At 34.5% G+C, this 15,947-nt stretch overlaps 1 protein-coding gene across 4 annotated transcripts in view; it reads left to right on the plus strand.

Moving 5' to 3' along the window:
• Vamp7 (vesicle associated membrane protein 7) overlaps positions 1–15,947 on the plus strand; it is a 46,439-nt gene that overhangs the window by 26,114 nt on the left and 4,378 nt on the right. For 2 of the 4 annotated variants that reach the window (XM_071606207.1, XM_027923028.2), the window contains exons 6-8: positions 5,983–6,050; positions 11,307–11,366; positions 15,502–15,594. In XM_071606207.1, coding sequence (XP_071462308.1) covers positions 5,983–6,050; positions 11,307–11,366; positions 15,502–15,594 — 221 coding nt within the window. The remainder of the gene's footprint in view (positions 1–5,982; positions 6,051–11,306; positions 11,367–15,501; positions 15,595–15,947) is intronic. The other 2 variants (XM_027923027.2, XM_027923025.2) reach the window with 2 other exon arrangements.

Below are 15,947 nucleotides of genomic sequence, written 5' to 3' on the forward strand. Positions count from 1 at the left end.
TCTGTTCAGATTTTCTATTGATTCTTTTTTTTTAAAATTTTTTTAGTTATAGATGAACACAATACCTTTATTTTATTTATCTATTTTTATGTGTGTGGAGAATCAAACTCAGTGCCTCACATATGTTAGACAAGCACTCTACCACTGAGCCACACAGCTGCAGCCCCTTCTATTCATTCTTGAGTCTGTTTCAGTGTTTTGTATCTTTCTAGGAATTTGCCCATTTCTAACTTATCTAATTTGTTGACAAAATTTTGTTAATAGCATTCCCATAGGATTCTTTCCATTTCTCTAAGATTGATGGTGATTTGCCTCTTCTTTTAGTCCTGATTTTAGTGATAGTTGAGTCTTCCCTCTCATCTTCTAGGTCATTCTGTATAAATCTTTGTCAATTTTGCTGAACTTTTCAAAGAACCAATTTCTGGTTTCATTGTTGTTGTTGTTTATATATATATATGTCTTCCCTAATTTTTCTGCTCTAATCTTCGTTTCTTTACCACTGCTAGTTTTGGATTTAGTTAGTGTTTCTTTATGAAGTCTTATAGAGTGAAAAATTCGGTTATTGACTTGAGATTAATTTGTTTTAGCTTGGGTCACCATAACAGAATACTGCAGACTGGGTTACTTAAGCAATAGAATTTTTTTTCTCACATATCTAGAGGCTAGAAATCCATGATCAGGTTACCAGCATGGTCACATTCTGGTGAGGGCTCTTTTCCTGACTTACAGACAGCAGCTTTTCCCTGTGTCCTCACATGACAAGGAGAAAGAGAGCTTGCTCTTTGATGTCTCTTCTTATAAGAGAATTAGTTCTATCATGACAGCAATGTATCCTCTGCAATCTCATCTAAATTTAATTATCTTCCAAAGGTTATATTTCCAAATACTATAGCAAATTTCTTCTCTTTAATCTAGGTGTACTCTGCTATAAACTTCCCTCCATACACTGCTTTCACTTCTTCCCAACAGTCTTAGTATGTTGTTTTATACTTTCATTCATGTCAAAATATTTTCTAATTTCCCTTGTGATTTCTTCTTTGACCATTTGGTTATTTAGGATTGGATGTTTAATTTTTATATATTTTTGAATTTCCCAAGTTGCTTTTTGTTACTGATTTCTAATTGTGTTCCTTTGTAGTTATAGAGGATCACTTAAATTTATTGGGGGTCATTTTATGACCAAATATATTGTCTACCAATGGAATATTCTATAAGCACTTGAGAAAAAATGTTACTGTATTATTGCTGGTAGAATGCTCTGTATGTGTGTTTTGTGTTTAGTTGATTTATTGTATTGTTCAAGTCTTCTAATTTCTGTTTATCTGTTGCCTAGTTTTTCTAGCCATTATTGAAATTTTATACCAAACTTTCCAACTATTATTGTTGAATTGTCTTTCTTTTTAATTTTGTCAGTTTTTGCTTCATATATTTTCAGTCTCTCTTTTTAGGTGCATTTATTATGTTCATAATTAGCTATAGACTCATCAGTTGGCCCTTTTATCTTTAAAGACTGTCCTTTTTATCTCTACTGATGGGCTTTTGTTTTAAAATATACTTTGTTTTCTGTGTGCTCTCTTCTGGTTGCTTTTATCAGCTTATTTGTATCTTTGAATCTAAAGTGTATCTCTTGTAAAGAGCATACAGTTGGATTTAATTTATTCAGTCTAACAATATCATTTATTATGTTGTTTCATCATTTGATATTTAGTGTTATATAATGTGGTAAGAATTTTTTGTTTTGAGACAGAGTAGATCCTCCCTCTGGTGCCTAAGTAGCTGGGACTGCAAGCATGTATCACCATATCCAGGGACTGCACCACCACCCCTAACTGACATATATGGATTTATGTCTGCTATTTTATTTTCTAATTTCTAGACAAATTATGTCTTATTTATTTATTTCTGGTTTTATATTACTGTATTCTTTTGAATTTAGTGACTATTTTCTGAGTTTTAAGTCCTATATAGATTTTTTTCACTATATATGTATTTTCTCCAGAGCTTATGTTATACATATTTACTTACCATAATTGACTTCAGATTTATATAAATATAATTCCAATGATATACGTAAATGTTACTCTTACACAATTTATTCATTCTTCCCCCTTTTGTGCTATTATTTCAGCATATAATATGTCCATATATGTAACAAACTCAGTAAATTTATTTTATAAACCTTACAATTTCTGGTTATTTTCATTTTTTCCAGGGATTTGAATTACTATCATCTATTATTTCCTTGCTTCAATACACTTTTGTATTCATCTCCTTTATACTTTTATTTTAAAATTTATTATATCCCTGTATGGCATATGACCAACAGTAAAATAATACATATATTGTTTTATACAAACATTTGTACATAATTATCTTTATCTTTATGTGTGTGTATGTGTAGATTTAGATTACAGTTTGGCATTCTGGTTTTAGCCTGAAATTTTTTCTTTATTATTTCTTTTTTTAAATTTTTGTTTTTATTTTTATTTATTTATTTTTATGTGGTGTTGAGGATCTAACCCAGCACCTCACACATGGTAGGCAAGCACTTTACCATTGAGCTACAACCCTGCCCCTCTTTATTTATAACACAATTCTGCTAGTGACACATTCTTAGCTTGAATGTTTTTTCTTGGTCTTCATTTCTTTTTTGTACCAGGAATTGAACTCAGGGGCACTCAACCACTAAGCCACATCCCCAGCCCTATTTTGTATTTTATTTAGAGACAGGATCTGGGGTTGGGGATTTAGCTCAGTGGCAGAGCGCTTGCCTAGCATGCGCAAGGCCCTGGGTTCGGTCCTCAGCCCTGTAAAAAAAAAAAAAAAACAACTAAAAAAGTATAAAAAAAAAAAGGATTAGAGACAGGGTCTGAGTTGCTTAGCACCTCACTGTTGCTGAGGCTGGGTTTGAACTCATGATTCTCCTGTCTCAGCCTCCCGAGCTGCTGGGATCACAGGCATGTGCCACCATGCCCAGCTTACCTTCATTTTTTGGTATACCTTCATGTACTACTTATCTTTATGTGGTGCTAAGGATCAAACCCAGTACTAGGCGAGCGCTCATACATGCTAGGTGAGCACTCTACCACTGAGAACAACCCCAGCCCCTCACCTTCATTTTTAAAAGATCATTTTATTTAATAGATGATTCTTGGTTGAAATATTTTTTTTTTCTTTCGTCACTTAGAATGTCATCTCACTACCTTCTGGCTTCCATTGTTTCTGATGAGAAGTCATCTTTTACTGGTTTTCTCACGTGTGTGATAAATTGCTTTTATTTGCTACTTTTGAGATTTTCCTTGTCTTGCTGGGTGTGATGGCACAAGTCTGTAATCCCAGTGGCTCAGGAGGCTAAAACAGGAGTATCAACAGTTCAAAGCCAGCCTCAGCAATGGCGAGGTGCTATGCAACTCAGTGAGACCCTGTCTCTAAATAAAATACAAAATAGGGCTGAGGATGTGGTTCAGTGGTCAACTGTACCTAAGTTCAATCCCTGGTACCAAAAAAAAAAAAAAAAGAGAGATTTTTCTTGTCTTTGTTTTAGCTAGGGTGTATTCAGTTGTGGAACTCTCTGTTTCTCCTTATTGTAATTTTTTTTTAATTCTTTAGATGTGTAAATTAATGTTTTTCATCAAATTTGGGATTTCACTAATATTTCTTCAAATATTTTTCTCCTTTCTCTAGCTCCACTTCCAATGGTATTCCCATTACTCATATGTTGGTGCATTTTTGGTGTCCAACATTTCTCTGAGGCTCTGTTTATTTTTCTTCATTCTTTTTGTATCTTCATAAGAGATACTCTAAGTTGACCTATCTTCAAGTTTGCTGATTCTTCTCTCTGCTCCAATCTACTGCTCATTTCCTCAAGTAAATTTTTCATTTATTTTATAGTGCTCAATTTCTACTTGGTCCTTTCAAAATTAATTTTAACTCTATTGCTTTATTTAATGAGACGTTGTCATCATATCTTCCCTTGACTTCTGTAAGCATAGTTTCCTTTAGTTCACAGAATATGTGTATTGTGGGTACTTTGAAGTTTTTGCTACTTTCAGCAGCTGTATTCCTCAGTCATTTTTCTCTTCCATGTTCTTTTTCCTATGTATGGGTCATGCTTTTTTGTTTGTTTCTTTATACCTCATAATTTTTGTTGAAAATGGACATTTTAAATAATGTATTTTAGCAATTTGAGGTACTGATTCCGCCCCCCCCCCCCCAGGGCTTATTGTCTGCTTGTTTATTTGTTTTGTGATTGAGTTGGACTTTATAATTAAAGCTCATTTTTTCCACAGTATGCATCCTCCAGTGCCAATCCTCAGAAGGAATAGCCTTGGGTATGCACACTGTCACTCTGGAATAACATATATCTGTTTGAGTATCTGTTTTATTGATTTTTCTGTTAAACTTCCTATTGCTTTGCTGCTGTCTCTTACTCAGTTGTGAGTCTCCACTAATTACAGGCTAGTTTGTTGCTTTTGATAGTGCCCCAGAGGTAAATTGCTCCAATCTGATATAATTAGATGTGGGTTCCATTTGAGGGGCAGTTTTGGAGGCTTGTTCTGATCCTAGGAGGGCTCCTGTTAGTTGCCTTTTCTGTGTTTCTCTGTTAAATTTTTAGCTGGCCCATAGTTTAGCTTGATTTTCTCATGAAGTTGCAGTCTCATGTTATTTGCTTACTTCCAACATCTCATTTTTGATAGTACCCTTAGGCTTGAACTTCCCTGTACTCTATTCCAAATAGTCTGTCACCCTAGGGAAAGCTCTGTGTTCATAAGGCTTACCTTTCCCCTGGTAAAAAAATCTCTGAGCCACTGCTCTGTAGTTATTAATAGTGACAGTGGACTACTTCTCTTGGAGTGGCACCCTTTCCTTACCAATGGAGGGCTGGGTAACCTCTTCTTCTTCATTTTTCCCTCATAGCATGGAAACTTCACTCTGAATAGAAGGAAGAGCAGTTAGGACCCAGTATTCTTGGCCTGCCATCTGAGGTTAGCTTCTGTCCTATGGGTAAAGGCTAAGTAGAGGAAAGGAACCCCAAACCTATTAGCTCTTCCTCCCCATAACTGAGCTTCTGCAGCACAGAATTGAGCAGAGAGTGGAATGATAAAGGATGGTAACCTGCCTTTCCTTGGAAAAGGGAATAGCTCTTGACTGGGACCTGTGGGAAAAAGGGAGTCCCCAAGCTGTACTTACCAAGAAGAGAGCTTCTGTGTCGCTGAAAGAGACACTGGAAGAGAGGGATTTACAAACTATAGTTCTTGGGTCAAGTCTGGTCTACTGCCTGTTGTTCTACATAAAATTTCATTGGAATACAGTTATAACAATTCATTTACATATTTTCTATTTCTGGCATAGTGAAAGTAATTGCAATAGAGAATGTATGGCACACAAAGCCTAAAATATTTAGTAACTGGCCCTTTACAGGAAAAAAAAATGTCAACCCCTACTTTATTTGATGAGCTTTACTAAAATATTTTTTAATTTATTAGGAAGAAAGATTTATTTTGGCCCATGGTTCTTAAGGTATCAGTCCAAGATCAAGTAGTCCCATTGCTTTGGGCCTCTGATAAGGGTAGCATATCATGGCAGGATGACATGGCAGAACAAAACAAATTTCTTTTATTACTTAAAGGTGTAAGCACTTCTGTTATAAATATGAGCTGTCAAGAATACCATCTAAATTAAAATAAAATTTCAATTAAACAAACACAAAGCCAGGCATGGTGGTGCATACCTGTAATCCTAGGGGCTCTGGAGGCTGAGGCAGGAGGATCGTGAGTTCAAAGTCAGCCTCAGCAACTTAGTGAGGTGTTAAGCAGCTCAGTGAGACCCTGTCTCTAAAGAAAATACAAAATAGGGCTGGGGATGCGGCTCAGTGGTTGAGTGCCCCTGAATTCAATTCCGGATACCCCCCTTCCCTCCAAAAAAAACAAAAACAAAAATTGCATATTTTTAATATAAAACATTTTTTTCTCATATTTTCAGATCTAGTAGCTCAGCGTGGAGAAAGATTGGAATTATTGATAGATAAAACAGAAAATCTCGTGGATTCAGTAAGTATGGAATGTGATAATATTTTTCAGGATATAAATTAGAGAAACTGCAAATGATAGCTAATTAATTGAGAAATGTCTTAAATTCAATATTCTGGTTATTCTCCTTTCTTATTTCCATTATGTGATTATATTGTGGTAAGGAGGATAACAGTGAGGCATAGCAAAAAAAAAAAGCCACCATGTATTAGTAGCCATTAAGTAAGCTTTGGTTTGGAAGATGATGCCTGCATAATTCACAACCTCAACATTATGTACTAGTCTTTTTTCTCTACAAATCTGTAAAATATGAAACAAATAAATGTATACACCATTTGTGACCCAGTATGAGTCCTGAAAACTGGATAATTCACATTTTTTTTAAAGATAGTTTCATCTTTCCTTGTATAAAGCCAAAGGAATGGGTTGGAAAGAGGAGGTAAGCCTTAAAGAAGATGGTAAGATAGTGTGTCCTTGTGACCTACTTATACTAGTTACATATGTCTTCACATTTTCTATGTGGTTAAATGAATCAACATTTGGAAAAAGTTGATAGATATATGGTGAACAGATGTGTGGCAGAGATCAATTACAATTGGGTAACATAATTACAAATTTAAACGCAGAGCACAATTTTGCAGATTGTGTTTTGGTCAGCTTTTTCACTGCTATGACCAAAAGACCTGACAAGAACAGAGTGTAAAGAAGGACAAGTTTATTTTGGCTCATGGTTTCAGAGATCTTAGACTATAGACAGATGACTCCATAGCTTTGGCAGGAGGACATGGAAGAGGAAAACAGCTCAGGACATGGCACCAGGAAGTAGAGAGAGCTTTGCTCACCAGGGACAATATATAAACCCCAAAGACACAGCCCAGTGACCACCTCCTCCAGCCACATCCTGCATACCTATATTACCTACTGCCCAATTAATTCATCTATATGGGTGGATTAATGTACTGATTAGGTTAAAAACATCTCATAATCTGATCATTTTATCTCGGAAAAATCTTGCATTGTCTCTCACATGAACTTTTGGAGGACACCTTATATCTAAACCATAACACCTTGAAGTAGATCAGTTTAGCTCCATTTTGGGACGTCAGTTAAACTTGAAGTTCGCCCACAACTCATGATGCTCTGTTCATTTTCTTCAGTCTTTTTCTCTCTGTTTTATTTAGGATAGCTTCTAATGCTATGTCCAAATTTTCTTTTCTTCTGTAGTTTTTAATTTGCTATTAATCCCATCCTGTATATTTTTCATTTCTACTAGTTCGGTTTGAATCTTTTATGTGTCTCCCTCACATGTGCATGTTTTCCTCTACCTTCTTGAATATGTGAAATCTATTATTTATTCCTCTTACATGTAATATAAAATTGATTAAATTGGGTTTAAGTGAGCCATCTTGCTCTTTGTTTTTTATTTCCTCCATCTTCTTTTGATTACTTTTTTTTGTTCTTTTATCATTTCTACTGGTTATTTTAACACTTTTATTGAGAAATGAGCTCAGACCATATAAATAAACCATTTAAGTTGCATATTTCAGTGATTTTTGATAAATTGCATTACCAGTTTTTTAAATTGTTGCAAATGTATAGCATAAATTTTGCAATTTTGACCATTTTTTAAGTGTAAAATTTAGTGACATTGATACACCTACAGTGTGTTCCAACCATTGATACTTTTTCCAAAGGAATTTATCACCCTGAACAGAAACTTGGGACCTCTGAGCAAAAATTCCCAATTCCCATAGTTAATATTTCGTATCAACTTTGTCTGTGAATTTGCCTGTTCTAGGTATCTCGTGTAAGTAGAATTAGTAATATTTGTTCTTTTGTGTCAGGCTTGTTTAACTGAGCATGATATTTTCAAGGTTTATCCTTATTGTAGCTTGTATCAGAACTTTATTCCTTTTTATGGCTAAATAATATTCCATATATTGTATTATATACTACATTTGTTATCTAGTCATATATAGATAGACACTTGGGATGTTTCACCTTTTAACTATTATGAATAATTTGTAGTGAACATTGGTGTACAGATATCTATTTGAATTCTGCTTTCAGTTCCTTTGGGTCTATACCTAGGAATGAAATTGCTGAGTGATATAGTGATTCTATGTTTTGCTTTTTGAGGAACCACTAAACTTTTCCGTAGCAGCTGCACCATTTTGCATTCCCATCAGCAATGTGTGAGGGTATCAGTTTCTCTACTCTTTGCAAGCACTTACTTTCCACCTTTATATTATAGTCATCCTAGTGGATATGAAGTAGTATCTTAATATTTTGTATTTTCCAATATTTTAAGAACATACACATTTGCTATGGTATGGTAAAGCTATTGGGCCAGTGGAGGAGATGAGAATGAGTCTTGGAAGAAAGAAATTTATTATGCTTTTAGGTCCCAGAGATAGAGTCATCACATGCCACATGGGGTTACAGGAAAACACCAGGGTGTTTAGAAAGCCGAAGGACCAGGAGAAAGGGAAAATTCAATACTAAAGCTTTTATTGTGGCTTCTGCAGGAAAGGCAAGATAGAACAGAGTAAAACAGTTTAAGATTGACTATCTTATATAATTTCAGTGGACTCTTTTAAAAATATTTTTTAAAGATGGACACAATATCTTTTTGTTTTATATATTTTTATATGGTACTGAGGATCAAACCCAGTGCCTCACATGTGCAAGGCAAGTGCTCTACTGCTGAGCTATAACCCCAGCACCTCAGTGGACTCTTAAGTTATCAGGGTGGTCTATAGTTACCTGGTATCTGGCCCTGAGATGATAAGACAAAAGGATATTGACTCTTGAAGTGCCTGAGCCAGAAAAAGGAGATACAGCTCTGGATTGATCAATTTGCATATCAAACACATGCTCCTTTCTGGGCCCTTTGCTATCTCTGAGAATTAGCTGCCCCTAAGAGAGGTACTCTCTCCTTGGCCAGAATATTTTTTTAAGATGTTAGGATATCATAACATGTAAAAAAAATTAGATATGTAATACAACTAATGATGTTGAATATTTTTTCCATGTGCTTATTGTCCATTTATCTATCTTCTTTAGAAAAAAATAATTCAATCATCTGACCATGTTTAAATAGGGTTTTTTTTAAATTACTGAGTTTCAGGAGTGTTTTTTAAATATAATCTGGGTATTAACCCCTTATCAGTATATGCTTTGATAATATTTTCTTCGATTCTGTGGGTTGTCTTTTCATTCTCTTACGTTAGTGTCCTTTGATGTGCAAAAGTTCTTAAATTTTAAATTCATTAGACAATTTTTTTTCTTGAGTTTTTGTGCTTCCAGTGTTACATCCAAGAAAGCGTTGCCTAATCCAGTGACATAATGCTTTTGTCCTATGTTTTCTTAAGAATTTTATAGTTTTAGCTCTTAAGTTTAGGTATTTGATGCATTTTGAGTTAAATTTTGTTATATAAGGGTCGAACTTCATTCTTTTGCATATGGATATTTGGTTTTGGCAACAGTATTTATTGAAGAGACCCTTCTTTGCCCCTTGAGAGGTCCTGACACCCTTACTGAAGACCATTTGACCATATATATGAAGTTATATTTCTGGATTCTGTATTCTGTTTCATGATCTGTGTGTTTTTATGCCAGTACCACACAGCTTTGATTATCTTGGTACTAAGTTTTTAAATCAGGAAGCATAAGTCCTCAAAATTTGTTCTTCTTTTTCAAGATTGTTTTGACATTCAAGGTCCCTTGACATTCTGTATGAAATTTAAGAAGGGATGTTTTAATACTTCTGTAAAAAAATGCTTTTGGGATTTCATAGAAATTACACTGAATCTTTATAGATCATTTTGGGTGCTGTTATCACCTTAATGGTGTAAAGTCTTCCAGTGCTTGAACATTTATTTAGAGTGTCTTTAATTTTGTTCAGCAATGTTTGTATTTTTCACTGCACACATCTTTTCCATTTATAATAACACCAAAAAGAACAAAATAATTAGTAATAAACTTAATCAAGATGATGAAGAACTTATATGTTGAAAACTATAAAACATTGATTGAAGAAATCATTGCCCAATGAATTAGGCAAGAGAAAAAAGTAAAGAACATTCAAGTTGGAAAGTAGGAAGTCAAATTATTTCTATTTACATTTGACTTGATCATATATATGTAGAAATCCCTGAAAATTACACCAAAAACTGTTAGAATTAATAAACAAATTCAGTAAAGTTGCAGGATACAAATCAACATACAAAATCAATAGCATTTCTATATGCCAATAGTGAACTATCTGAAAAAGAAGTCAAGAAAGTTATCCATTTATAATAGCTACAAAACAAATAAATATCCTAGGAATAGATTTAACCAAGTAGGTGAAAATCTCTACAATAAAAACTAAAACATTAGTAAAAGAAATTGAAGGTGACACAAATAAACAGAAGGTTATATAATTAATGGATTGGAAGAATTAATATTATTATAACATCCTAAAGTGATCTACAGATTCAATACAGTTCCTATCAAATATCAATGACATTCTTCACAGGAATAGAAAAAATCCTAAAATCTGTGTAGAACTAAAAAGGATCCTAAATAGTCAAAGAATCTTGAGGAAAAAAAAACTAAACTGACTTCAAAATATCCTACAAAGCTGTGACAATCTAAACAATATAGTATTGGGATGAAAACCAACATACAACCCATGGAATAAAATAGCCTAAAAGTAAACTGATATGTCTAGCCAACTAATTTTCAACAGGGTTCTAAAAAAATATGCATTGGAGAAAGGACAATCTTTTCAATAAATGGTGTTGGGAAAACTGGATGTTCACATGCAAAAGAATGAAATTGCCCCTTATCTTATACCAGAGGCTTTTTAAGAGAATTTGTTTCTTTCTTCTTCTGGTTTCTCTTGGCTGCTGGTATTCCTCAGCTTTTGTCTGTGTTAATGCAGTTTCTACTTCCATGTTCATATCAGCTCGCGTGTGTGTGTGTGTGTGTGTGTGTGTGTGTGTGTGTGTGAGAGAGAGAGAGAAATCCCTCCTACTTTCTTTCTGTAAGGATGTTTGTGGTGGCATTTAGGGCCTATCTGGATAATCCAAGATGCTCTCCTCACTGAAGAATGTTGACATCTGTAAAGACCCTTAGTCCAAATAATGTCACATTCACAAGGATTGTGATCTGGACATATCTTTGGAGCTATCATCCAGTCTACTACAGAGGTATGGCAGCTCCCCGAGTCTCCTTACAGCTGCTAAAGAAATTATCCAGCTTTTCAGATTTTCTTTGTCATTCCCACAGGAATTTTTATATCTTGTTCTCTTCAGCCTACCCCCATACACAGTCCCATGGAAAGGTTTGGTAAGTTGTGACAATTGTTTTTTTTTTTTTTTTTTTAATAGCTAACATGATCTTAAACATCTATCAGTGTTCAGGTGTTGACCTGAGAATTGTGAAGGAATCTCCATTCCAATTTATTGAATCACAAAACTGTTTAGATATATTTGTTTCATTGCTTATTACTTTTTTTAAAAAATCCATGTTATCTTCCTCTTTCTTGAAGTCTTTATTGCGATTTAGTTTTTATTTGAGATGTCTTGACACGTTTTCTTCATAACAATCTAAATCTTTTCAGGAATGAATTTGTTCCCGTTCATATTTGAACAATGTTTTGAGTGGTATAGAAATCTAAAATTAAGATAATTTCCCCTTATAATTTTCTAAATGTTGATACTTTTTTGTAACTAATTGCAAAGAGTTTAGGAAACTGAGAAATTAAGCAGTTATTCAGTTTAAAAGGCACAATTCCAAAAACCACCCTCACTTCTGATACTAATTACTAGTCTGGAGGTTCCCAAAACCACCTTCACATTTGATAGTTTGTTAGAAGGACTCACAGAAACTTACACTACTCAAATAGCAAACAAAAAATAACCTACTTAAAAAATTGTCAAAGGTCCTAATAGATATATGTTTAAAGAAGACATAAATGGCCAACAGGTATATGAAAAGAAGTTCAACATCACTAATCATCAGGGAAATACAAATCAAAACCACAGGGAGATATCACCTTACACAATTGGGTTGACTGTTATCAAAAAGATGAGAGGACAAGCGTTGATGAGGGTTTGGAGAAAAAGGAACCTTTGCACACTGTTGATAGGAATGTAAATTGATATAACCAATATGGAAAACATTATGGAGGGTCCTCAAAATACTAAAACAAGAACCACCATATGATCCAGCAATTGGTCTTTAGCATGTCTTACACCCAAAAGAAATAAAACCAATACCTCAAAGAAATATCTATCTTTGTGGGCTGGGGTAGTTGCTCAATAGTAGTAGCTTAGCACTTGCCTTGCACATGTGAAGCACTGAGTTTGATCCTTAGCACCACATAAATAAATAAAATAAAGGTATTGTGTTCATCTCCAACTAAAAATAAAAAGATCTTTCCACCCATGCTCATTGCAGCATTATTCATAATAGCCGAAATATGGAAACAGTCGATAAGTGTCTTCCAGTGGATGAATGGATAAAGAAATGGTGATACACAAACACACACACACACACACATTGGAATGTTATTCAGCCATAAAGACAAAGGTGATCCTGCCATTTGCAGCAACATGGATAAATCTAGAGAACATTATACTAAATGAAATAATTTAAATAAGAATGCTAAAATGTTGGATACATAGAAGCAGAGCATAGAACACTGGTTCCCAGGGAGCTGGGGGAAGAGGGAAAATGGAAAGATATTGGTCAAAGTGTATGGACTTGCAGTTATAAGATGAATAAATTCTGGAGACCTAATGTACAATATAGTGACTATAGTTAATAAGATATTGAGCTGGTCTCAGTGGCGCATGCCTGTAATCCCAGCAGCTCCAGAGGCTGAGGCAGCAAGATCATGAGTTCAAAGCCAGACTCAGCAAAAGCAAGACACTAAGCAACTCAGTGTGACCCTGTCTCTAAATAAAATTCAAAATAGGGCTGAGGATGTGGCTCAGTGGTTGAGTGCCCCTGAGTTCAATCCCCAGTACTCAAAAAATAATAGTAATATTTTTATTATTGAATATTTCAAATATGCCATGAGAGCAGATCTTTTTTTTTAAAGAGAGAGAGAGCGAGAGAGAGAGAATTTTTTTAATATTTATTTTTTAGTTTTCAGCGGACACAACATCTTTGTTTGTATGTGGTGCTGAGGATCGAATCCGGGCCACACGCGTGCCAGGCAAGCGCGCTACCTATATGAAAACATCACGTATTATTCCTTGAATATCTGTAATTTTTAGCTATCAATTATATCTCAAAGCAGAAAAAAATAAAAAGTAAAACATAAAAGCTTGGAGTTCTGAAACGTTACTGGGAGATGGAAAGTATGCGCCTTCTTTCAGTATTCTTGCCACATACCTGACGTGTTATATCAAAAGATTCAAGTCATTCTTAGTTTGGGGACTTCCTTCTGGTGGTTCTTTGATTATTGATTCTTCTCTTTTGTCTATATTGGCTCCTTCTGCACCTGCTAGTAGGTACCTAAAAGTACCAGGAAGATAGTAAGCACTTGTTAAATATCTGTTGCTTGTGTAAATGGATCCTGAATTTGCTTGATCAGTTTTCTGAGTATCTTACTTACATCTTTCATAATTTATATCATACACATTTTATTATGTGTTCTGGGACAATTTTTCAAGTTGTTGCCACAAAAATGGCTTTTAGCCATTTATTTTCTGCTATTTATAATTTTCTAAAACTATGCATATTTATTAAAATGTATATCTTAGACTATTATACCATCAAATTTTTCCCTTTTTGTCTTCCCTAACTTATGAACTCTTAAATCAATGTAATGATGTTTTATATGTGAAGATGCTTCTTATAAATTTTTATTACTATCATTCTCTCTTTTCTACATTAAGTTTTTTTCCATTGAGGCCCATTTACTCTGATTGCTTGGCTTTGTTTCCTTTGTAGATTCTTCTCATATATCCAAGTCGATGCATATATTCTATGCAATGTGTATATTTAGGGCTAGATGTAATCTGTTTGGATATGTAGCATATGCTCCCTTAGCTGTTGAGTCTGTCCTTCCACGTGTCATCTTATTATTCTGCATTAAGTGAAATCTGAGGGCTAGTGCCCCTCTCACCTGCTCTACTAGAGAGACTTTGTAGAGAAGGTGGATGGGCATGAATGTATGGTCAAGAAAGTGGATTTTTAGAAAACAATTTATTGAAGTGTAGTTTATAAGTAGAAAAGGACATCAACCATAGTGTACCCCTTGTTGTATTTTCACAAAGTGAATATACCTGTGGAACCAATGCCCAGATTAAGTTCCCTCTGTCCTCATAGTCACTACTCCCCTCCAAGGGTCAACACTCTTCTGACTTCTCTCCATAGAATAATACCCTGCAGCATTTACTGTATTTGGTAAGCTTCTTATGTTAAAAATTACGTTTTTGAGACTCATTCATGATGTTTACATTGTTGATTATATAAATATAGTGGTGGACTTTAATTTCAATAACTACATGGTATATTCCATTATGCATTTTATGCAATTATGTTTATAAATTTTTATAGTTTATGCACTGTATATTTATACATTTTTATGCATTATATAAATTTATAAAATTTTATTCAATTTATTTATGAATTGGTCATTTGATGGGCATTTGGGTAGTTTCTAACTTGTGAAAAGTAGTGTTGTTAGAAATATTTTTGCATGTGGCTCTTGGTGTTACACATACATTTCTGTTCAGTATGTACCCAAGAGTGGAATTCTTGGGCTATTAGGGAGTCTTTTTTAATATTTATTTTTTAGTTGTAGATGGACACAATACCTTTATTTTATTTATTTATTTTTATGTGGTGCTGAGGATCAAACCCAGGGCCTCACATGTGCTAGGCAAGCGCTCTACCACTGAGCCACAACTCCAGCCCCTGCTTGTGTCCTGGTGGGAATGGTTCAGTAGATATTGAGAAATTGATGATGCAAACAAAAATGGATAACCAAAGGAATGGAGTTCTATGGGTTTTGGCCCTCATACAAGTAAATACATATTTTCCTATGCAGATCAAACAGATTTTTATGGGTCAGAGTCCCAAGAGTATAGTGGGCAGAATGTGCCATCATGCTTGCAGCCAACTGGCTTAGAAGGAGCCTTTCTATTTGGAAACCTAAAGAGGAACAAGCTTTTCTGCTAGATGGAAAGAACTACTTCTGGTGCTTAATATCATGTACATTGCTGCAGTGGGAAGAAAAAAGATGAAGCCTCTGTAGTTATAGGCCTGCTTATCATAGGTCTGGTAGAGTTCTGCTCCTGGAAACTAGTAATCATGAATAGCCACTCTCATCTTGTAAAGGGAGGGGAGGGTTAAAGGACATTAGAACTTAAAATACATTTAATGAAAATAAAATATTTGTAGGGTGTTACTACATATTATTGATGCAGTCAGTGCCAAGGTTTAAATAATATGCTTTTTTTCCTAGTCTGTCACCTTCAAAACTACCAGCAGAAATCTTGCACGAGCCATGTGTATGAAGAATATCAAGCTAACAGTCATCATTATCATTGTATCAATTGTAAGTTTTTGTCCTTTTAGTGTATGATTTTGGTTTTCAGCCTCTAAGGAATTAGGTGCTGGAATTCCTTGTCAATGATTAATATTCTGAAATGAGCTACATTTTTAATGGTGAAACACATGACCACTAGAAGGTGGCTTTCCCATAAAATCAATATGAAATATTTTCTCAACTTAAACCCCTCTTTCCTATTGAGAATTCTTATATGTAATATAAAACTGACCTCACAGAAATGTAATCATTTTTTTTTTTTAAGACCAGGTCTTACTATGCTTCCCAGGCTGGTCCTGAACTTCTAGGCTCAAGCAGTTCTCCTTCCTCAGCTTTCCAGGTGCTGGCACTAACAGTCATGT

Source organism: Marmota flaviventris, chromosome X, assembly GCF_047511675.1.
Source record: "Marmota flaviventris isolate mMarFla1 chromosome X, mMarFla1.hap1, whole genome shotgun sequence".
NCBI lineage: Eukaryota > Metazoa > Chordata > Mammalia > Rodentia > Sciuridae > Marmota > Marmota flaviventris.